At 44.3% G+C, this 9,013-nt stretch overlaps 1 protein-coding gene across 2 annotated transcripts; it reads left to right on the plus strand.

Annotated features, from left to right (window-relative positions):
• Nucleotides 1-2,043: 2,043 nt before the first annotated feature.
• On the plus strand, nt 2,044-8,721 carry GINS3 (GINS complex subunit 3). 2 transcript variants are annotated; one of them, XM_019980144.2, is made up of 3 exons: nt 2,053-2,569; nt 6,591-6,824; nt 7,212-8,721. In XM_019980144.2, the coding sequence occupies exons 1-3, from the start codon at nt 2,384-2,386 to the stop codon at nt 7,440-7,442; spliced, it is 651 nt and encodes a 216-aa protein (XP_019835703.1). In that variant the 5' UTR covers nt 2,053-2,383; the 3' UTR covers nt 7,443-8,721. The 2 variants fall into 2 exon arrangements, with proteins under 2 accessions (XP_070626773.1, XP_019835703.1); XM_070770672.1 differs by lacking the exon at nt 6,591-6,824 and having other exon boundaries at nt 2,044-2,569.
• The last annotated feature ends 292 nt before the right edge of the window (nt 8,722-9,013 follow it).

The raw sequence follows: 9,013 nt of genomic DNA on the forward strand, positions 1-9,013 counted from the left end.
GATCACAAAATACTGAACAGATAACTAAAAGTTCAAGGCTGGTTTTTCCACTGGGCTGTAGATCTGCCTGTTCAGCAGCTTCTGGACTCCGTAAGTGCAAACTCGAACTCATATTTTGCCTCAAACTGCCTGTGCTCTGTACAGCTATCAGTGTCACCTCCACCCACCTAGCTGACAAGTTAGAAACCTGGATTATCTCTGACCATCTCTGTCCTTCATTCCTGTGTCCAACTACTTGCCAGGTACTGCCCACTGTGTGTGCATGCTCCGTTGTGTCTGACTCTTTGCAGCCCCATGGGACTGTAGCCCACCCTGGGATAGAACCCACGTCTCCTGCATTGGCAGGCGAATTCTTTACCACTGTGATATCCAACACAGCTTCCCTGCATCTGACCTCTCCCTTCTTCACTGCCAGGATATGCTTTTTAAAGCCCAAATATATGTCCTTACTTGCTCAAAAGCCTTACTTTTTCTCCTGTTTCCTATGGAATAGCCTCTTAGAATAGCACTGAAGGCTATTCTACAGTCCACCCCCCCGCCCCCACTGCCTCTTGCTTGGATGATGCCCAGGGTTTAACTTCCATTGGTCACTGAATGATTGCACAGAATGGTCAACGCCACTGAAAGAAGTTTTATTACTCACAGTTCCCAAGAGAAAGGGGCACACATCAAGCCATGCAGGGCCACCTGGGGAAGCACTAGGTTCAGTCAGGAGGCTGAAGGAGGCCCAGACTTTAGGGTGGTCTCTATGGGAAGAAATAGGTGAGGTAGAGTAGATAAGTTTGAGCAAACTTAGGATTGGGTAGTTGGAATCAGGTTGGTCTCTAATTGTCCAGTATTTGGCCCTGGGGTGATTTAGGGAAGGGGAAATATTGGCTTGGTATGTGGGAGTTAGATAAAGGAAGTGGTTGGGATATGGGCTTTGGATCAGTTGCTTTGTCCATGGAAGGCAAGTTGTTTATTACTCCGGGAATTAGCTCATCCTCAAACGAACAGTTCTTCCCAGGGCCGCAAGGCCCTAAAATGTCATAGCCTCGTAAAGTGTAAAATAAAAAACACGATTAATATACATTCCTTTCCCATGAACCCCCTGTTCATAGCTCTAGTTGCCCCAGAAAATGTCCTTTATGAATAAGTTCTGTAGTGCCTCTTTCAACTCTTTGCCACCACCCAGAGCCCTGACTGAGTAACGCCCCCAAGTCTGGTACCATGTAACATGACCCCTCCTTGGTGCTCTCCCCCTGGACCAGTAATGGCCCTGGTCACAGGCAACCACTCTCTAGAGAGGCTGGTCACCTGTGACCAGTGTGACCTGCCTGAAAGAGATGAATTGGGCCGATCAGATTTCCTCTTTTAAGGATTTAAAATGAGAGCCATAAAAAGAGATAGCAAATTGATGTTAAGATGAACTGGGAGGTTCTTCAGTAGCCTCAGGACCCTTGCAAACCATGTGGCTCTGTGTGTAAACCTTTCCTCCCACTGTAATCTATACCCATTCCAAAATACTACAAATAGTCCATAATAATGATCTGGGGCTAGTGCTAGAGTTCTGCTGTGTTTTGAATGTTTCTTTCAAGTACCAGCATTAACAGAGATTCACAGAGACTGACAAAATGTAAACTCAGACTGGATCAGGTCAGTGAGGGAGGGTGCAATGAAGCCCCCAAGTGTGTTGCAAAGTGTTTTAAATTTCATATAAACATTTAAAGGACCACGGTCTAGTGCAAATACATTTTGCAGCTTCAAAGCAATCTCCAGTTTTATTTAAAGTTCTCACCCCGGACTATGCTATGCTATGCTATGCTAAGTCACTTCAGTCGTGTCCGACTCTGTGTGACCCCAGAGATGGCAGCACACCAGGCTCCCCCGTCCCTGGGATTCTCCAGGCAAGAACACTGGAGTGGGTTGCCATTTCCTTCTCCAATGCATGAAAGTGAAAAGAGAAAGTGAAGTCGCTCAGTCGTGTCCGACTCTTAGCGACCCCATGGACTGCAGCCCACCAGGCTCCTCCAACCATGGGATTTTCCAGGCAAGTGTACTGGAGTGGGGTGCCATTGCCTTCTCCGTCTCACCCCGGACTACACTCCTGAAAAAAACACTTTGGGCGGAGCCAAGTACTGCTCCTCCTCCTCTGGGTCGCGCAGAACCAAATCCGCAGACTTTGTCGATTGCTTCTGTCTGGGCAGACCAGCCTGGATCGACTGCTCCTGTCTGGCCCGTCCGCGGGCGCGGGAAAAGAGCTTGAATCCAATCTGACTGCCGCAGCGACCTCCTCAACCTTCACAATCCTGACCAGCCTCAGCCGCCTCCTCCTTTTACATCTCTGACTCCCAGAGGTCTCCCGAATCACGAGAGTGGAAACGAAGACGCTCAAGCCGCCGCCATGTCCGAGGCTTATTTCCGGGTGGAGTCGGGTGCGCTGGGTCCTGAGGAGAATTTTCTTTCCTTGGACGACATTCTGATGTCCCACGAGAAGCTCTCGGTGCGCACGGAGATCCCCATGCCGCGCCTCGGCGCTTTCTTCCTAGACCGGAGCGGAGGGGCCGAGACTGACAATGCTATCCCGGAGGTAAGCCATCCCGTCTGGAAAGACTACAACTCCAAGTAGAACTTGCGGGCTTTGGGGCGCCGCGTAGCCGGGCGCGATGCCCTCTGGGATTTGTAGTTTTACAGTACAGGGAGGCCGAGCCGAACGCTGAGTCCTGTTCGCTGCGCGCCCCACTCCCACCCCCAAGCCTTCGCGACCCCTATGGAAACTAAATTTATACTGGGTCGTCAGGCTCCCTCCAACACGGATTTCTTTTTTGAAACTATCCAAATTCAGCAATGTGTTTTCACCCGATGTGTGTTGATGCTTAAGGATCGGCGCCTACGGACCAGGGTTCTGATTACTTTTTGCCTTAAAGCAAAACAACAGTTTTGGTTTCCGTAGGAGCAAATGATGTCTGGGAGCTGCAAATTGCTATATTCGTTCCTGAAATGATGATGGCATCAGCAACCAGTTCCTGAGAGCTTTTAGTGCTGGGATCTATTACCCCTTTAGTTCTTTAACAACGCTATAGTCCCATGTTGTTACACGTAAAGAAATTGAAGCCCAGATATGTTGAGTAACTTGGCCAGGGTGCTAGGGTCTTATTGTAAGTGGTGAGCTGGGATTCGAACTTAGAACTGCATGACTTCAAATTCGAGTTTGTCCCAGGAACATGGCTTGTAATGGTTCTTATTTTTAAATATTTATTTGGCTGCGTGGGGGTCTTAGTTGCCACATGCGAACCCTTAGTTTTGGCATGTGGGATCTGGTTCCCTGACCAGGGATGGAACCGGCCCCCGCCCCCTACCCGCATTGGGAGCTTGGAGTCTTAGCCACTAGACCACCAGGAAAGTCCCATAATGGTTATTTTTTAATTTCCTATTTAACCCAAGTTTTGTTTCAGTTCAGTTCAGTCGCTCAGTCGTGTCTGACTCTTTGCGACCCCATGAATTGCAGCACGCCAGGCCTCCCTGTCCATCACTAACTCCCGGAGTTCACTCAAACTCATGTCCATCGATTTGGTGATGCCATCCAGCCATCTCATCCTCTGTCATCCCCTTCTCCTCCTGCCCCCAATCCCTCTCAGCATCAGAGTCTTTTCCAGTGAGTCAACTCTTCGCATGAGGTGGCCAAAGTACTGGAGTTTCAGCTTTAGCATCATTCCTTCCAAAGAACACCCAGGACTGATCTCCTTTAGAATGGACTGGTTGGATCTCCTTGCAGTCCAAGGGACTCTCAAGAGTCTTCTCCAACACCACAGTTCAAAAGCATCAGTTCTTCGGCGCTCAGCTTTCTTCACATCTTCACATATGAGAGTCCAACTCTCACATCTATACATGACCACTGGAAAAACCATAGCCTTGACCAGATGGACCTTTGTTGGCAAAGTAATGTCTCTGCTTTTGAATATGTTATCTCGGTTGGTCATAACTTTCCTTCCAAGGAGTAAGTGTCTTTTAATTTCATGGCTGCAATCACCATGTGCAGTGATTTTGGAGCCCCCCAAAATAAAGTCTGGCACTGTTTCCACTGTTTCCCCATGAGGTTGAAGCCAACTTTTTCACTCTCCTCTTTCACTTTCATCAAGAGGCTTTTTTAGTTCCTCTTCACTTGGGCATTTTTGTTTGGTCTGTTTTGAGTTATTTTTATCAAAGTGAGACATATGCAAAGTTTAAAAAGCCAAATAATACCCAAAGATTTATAGAAAAAAATAGGAGGCCCTGCCTTGCTCTCCCTCATGTCCTTTCCATTTCCACAGGATCTGTCTTCTTTTTTCATAGTCTCTTCAAAATTCACCTCCATATTTCTAATTAATGTTCTTAAATTTATCTTGAGTTTTTAAACATTTAGACATTATTTTTTGACTTTCCATTAGAGTAGTCAATTAGTTGGTTCTCTTACACACTGATAAACAGAGGTGTACCGTCCATATTTTATTCATATTTCCTTCATTTTTACTAAATGTCCTTTTTCTGTTCTAGGTTCCCATCCAGGACACCAAAGTGCATTTAGTAATTGTGTGTCCTTAGGCTCCTCTTGGTTTTGACAGTTTATCGGACTTTCCTTGTTTTTAATGACCATGAATTCTGTGGAGTGCTGGCGAGGTATTTTGTTGAGAATATTCCTCATTTGGCATTTGTCTGTTGGTTTTCTCATGATTAGACTGTTTTGAGGCGGGAGACCATAGAGGTAAAGTGCCATTTTTACCACATCTTAACAAGGGTACATGCCATCAGCATGACTTGTATTGATAGGAACTTTGATCACTTGAGCTATGTGGGGTTTGTCAGGATTCTTCATTGTAAAGTTACTGTTTTCATTGTAAAGTTACTGTTCTCTCTGGAAGGAAGTCATTATGTACAGCTGTACTTAAGGAGAGGGGACTTATGGTCCCCTTCTTTGAGGGCATAATGTCTACATATACTATTTAGGATTCTTCTGCATGGGAGATTTGTGTAGGAAGGTTTTTACTGACGTATTTCATTTCATTCATAGACACAGGGCTATCAGATTTTCTATTCTAGTTTTACTCTTGGTACATGGTTTTTTTCGCCCTGGGAATTTGACTGTTTCACCTAAATTTTCAAATATAGTGGTATAGTGTTGTTCAAAATATCCTTTTACTATCTTTTAAACATCTGTACAACTATAGCTGTGTCCTGCTTTTTATTCTTGATATTGAGAAATTATGATCTCTTTCTTAAGTAGTCTTACTAGGAGTTTATCACTTGTAGCAGTCTTTTAAAAGAACTAAATAATGGCTCTGTCAGCTTTCTCATTTGTACCTTCATTTTTAGGTCATTTAGTTCTTATCTTAATTAGTTCTTTCCATCTATTTTCTTTGGGCTTAATTTTCTTTGTTCTCTTGCATCCATTCACATTTTGAGATGGGTACCTAGGTCATTGATTTTTCACCTTTCTTTTTTACATTTTTAGCTGTGCTTTTCCTGTAGCTTTAACTACATTTCACAAGTTTTAATTTGATTTTCTAATTTTCACTGTGAATTCTTCTTTGACTCATGAATTATTGAGAAGACTGGTGCTTAGGTCCAAACATCTGGGGACTTTGCTACATACAGTTTGGATTTTGATTTCTGGCTTAGTTCCACAGTGGCCAAACAACATAGTCTGAATGATTTCAGTTTTCTGAAAGTTAGCATTTGCTGTAAACCGTAGCATAAGATAACCATTTGGTTTGTGCTTGAAAGGGCTTCCCTGTGGCTCAGTGGTAAAAATCCATGTGCCACGGCAAGAGACTCAGGTTCGATTCCTGGGCCAGGAAGATCCCCAGGAGAAGGAAATGGCACCCCATTCCAGTATTATTGCCTGGGAAATCCCATGGACAGAGGAGCCTGGCAGGCTACAGTCCACAGGGTCACAAAAGAGTTGAACATGACTTAGCAACTAAACAACAGCGATGTGCTTGAAAAGTTCGATATTGTGAAGTCATGGTCTGCAGTACATAATATATATGTAAATTAGGTGAAGTTTTTATTTGTTTTGTTTAGATTGTCTATGTTGTTCTTGATTTTTTTGTTTGCTACTTCTCATTTACCAAAAACAGATATGTTAAAATCTCCCATGATGATTACGGATTTGTCATTTTTCCTTTTACTTCTGTTGATTTAGACAGATATTTCTATTTTTCTGATAGATTTAATGACCATTTTATTATCAAAGGTCCCTCTTTATCTCTAGTAATGCTTCTTTCTTTTGGTTACTGTTTGATAACATTTTTTCCATCCTTCTATTTTCTGTTGTCTGCAATTGGATAGTTTTTATTTACGTTAGTTAGGAAAACCTTCCCTTTGTGTCACATTTTTGTTCTTCACTCTGTTTTTGGTATATAAATGCTTTTTCTCTCTCCATTCCATCATGACATAAAACTTCAGCCCACACAGTTCATTTCTTAAGTCACAACTACATCTTCTGTGTTTGGCAGTCATTCCCCTAGAGAGAACAGGCAGTACTGATATTCATTCATTCTCTCAGGTCACGTGCATAGTAACACATTTACTACGTTACTTGTCTTTAAAACCTACAATGCTGTGTGATACAGGGCACAAAGCTTGAACTCCCTTTGTGGCTGGCAAAGGGACTGTTTGACAACAAGCGGCGGATCCTTTCAGTGGAACTTCCCAAGATCTACCAGGAGGGTTGGAGGACTGTGTTCAGTGCAGACGCCAACGTGGTGGACCTCCACAAAATGGGACCACATTTCTATGGGTTCGGCTCCCAGCTCCTGCATTTTGACAGTCCAGAGAATGCCGACATCTCCCATTCTCTCCTGCAGGCAAGTAATTGACATGAAAACCTATGGCATTGCACATGACTCAGGAGATAGGCGTGCCAGCCACCAGATGTTACTCTTACCCAGGGGAGTGTATGATTTATGCGATCAGTGTATTGTTATTCTAGGTCAGCCTACAGTTAGGCTGTGTTTGCCTATTATATATACATGTAACTATGACTTGTGTGCTGCTCTGCATATTTGCTTGCTAAAAGTTGGAACCAACAGGAAATCCTGGAAATAAGAAAGGGGTATAATGGTTCATCACAGGTGATAGGCAGAGGAGGCTCAAACCTCCTTCTGACTGAGTCCCAAACCAGATTCTTGCCTTTAAGTGTTCAGGGATTTTAAAAAAATGTATCTGATTTCTCTCTGGCACTTCTTCTTCAGACATTTGTTGGACGTTTCCGCCGCATCATGGATTCCTCCCAGAACGCTTACAATGAAGACACGTCAGCACTCGTGGCCCGACTAGATGAGATGGAGAGAGGCTTGTTTCAAACAGGGCAGAAAGGACTGAATGATTTTCAGTGCTGGGAGAAGGGGCAGGCATCTCAGCTCACAGCTTCCAACCTGGTTCAGAACTACGCAAAGAGAAAATTCACTGACATGGAAGACTGAAGGCCAGAAGAACACAGAATTTCTCCCTGTAGACTTATCCCTCCGTGCGTCCTTGATAGGAGCCAAGTTGACCTTGTAAAGGGCCAGAATCATGTCCCATCTTGTGGCTTATTCCCTGTAGCAGTGTCAGGAGTGGTATGATCTGGTGGGGAAATGACATGCTGGGGGTTGTCTCTGGCCCTCTGAGTCTTCCAGGACTGTCCTATCTGCTGACCCACAGCCTAGGCGTCCTTAGCCCAGGAACCCACAGCCAAGGTCCTTGATAAAGAAGGATCATTAACACATCACAATAGAGTTAGAACCGGGATTCATTGTGCCTGGGAGTTTGGACAGCCTTCAATGTCCAGTTTCACCAGCTCCAAAGGATGGATACAAATGGACCCTCCCTGCCTGTTCGTAAGATGTCCTCTTGAGCTGAACTGCCTCATCTTCCTTGTGGTTGTACAAAGGACAGTACCCCTGGACATGCTGGCTCTCCTTGTAAGTATCTCCTGCCACCTTCCTATGGAGAATTACCCAGTTTCCAAAAACAATTGCCAAGAATAAGGAAGGAAAAGGGGAAAGGCCGATGAATGGCCTGGCTTTTACTAAAGAGAAGACATTGTTTTCCTTTTCTGTGATGAGGGCTTCATACACTGGACTTCACAGAACTCTACAGTCAGCCTAGACGGGAAATGGTTAAACAGCTTGTTTTTGCCTCTGAGATCCTCAGTTACTTCATGCCCTCCCTAGGAAAGCTGTCAGAGAGTCCTTTGGAATTGCAAAGTAGTTATTAAAGGGTGTTAACCAGCCCTTCTTACATTGAGATCAGGACTTCAGTGTTGCTGATTAAGAGCTCTGTTTGAGGAGCTTAGCATGGCAGACGTGAGTGGGCAAGAGACCTCGGTCGTGGTTTTTTCCTCTTCAGGAAATTTTGCAATATGATTATATAGTGGATTCCTGACCAGTTACCAAGAGTCTCTGTAAGCAACCACAAAACTCTTTCCTTGGAGATCAAGGAGGAAACCTCAGCAAGTAGGAAACAGCATCCCTGGGACCCACTGGACCTTTTGAAGGACAGTTACCTCCATGCCATGGCTCCGCTCCCAGCTTCCCACAGCCGGTGAAAATCACCTTTGTCAGTGGAAATCACAGTGGAATTTGGGTCTCCAGATTGTGCAGATGTCTAGATGCAAACTTAGAATGTCAGAAATGTTTTTTAAATGCCTGTTTTAAGATGGAACTGATGTTTTTAAAGGTTGATTTTGGTGCTAAATAAATGATCCACTTTGCACATGAATACGTTCTGTACGAGTGCTATTTCTGGAACTCGAGTACTACAGATGATCCGACAGAGCTCTCAGAGAATTTTATCTTTGATCATACTTGACAGTAATGCCCAAATAAATCCATGTTTTAGCAACTGCTCTTTTGTTTGCACAATACTCATAAATATGAGAGACATTCCCTATAGGGATGGGCTGTGTCCTAGAGAAGAGGGACTTCCACTGATGTCACAGCATTCACATGTAGCCCAGGCCCCCAGAGATAATTCAGAGTCAGTGAGAAAAGCATATTATTTAATTTTTGAA

This window comes from Bos indicus, chromosome 18 (assembly GCF_029378745.1).
Source record: "Bos indicus isolate NIAB-ARS_2022 breed Sahiwal x Tharparkar chromosome 18, NIAB-ARS_B.indTharparkar_mat_pri_1.0, whole genome shotgun sequence".
NCBI lineage: Eukaryota > Metazoa > Chordata > Mammalia > Artiodactyla > Bovidae > Bos > Bos indicus.

Coding starts and splice junctions, on each gene's coding strand:
- GINS3 (XM_019980144.2), top strand. CDS start 2,384: ATGTCCGAGGCTTATTTCCGGGTGGAGTCGGGTGCGCTGGGTCCTGAG. Junction 2,570..6,590: donor CTGACAATGCTATCCCGGAG/GTAAGCCATCCC, acceptor TGTGTGATACAG/GGCACAAAGCTTGAACTCCC. Junction 6,825..7,211: donor TCTCCCATTCTCTCCTGCAG/GCAAGTAATTGA, acceptor CTTCTTCTTCAG/ACATTTGTTGGACGTTTCCG.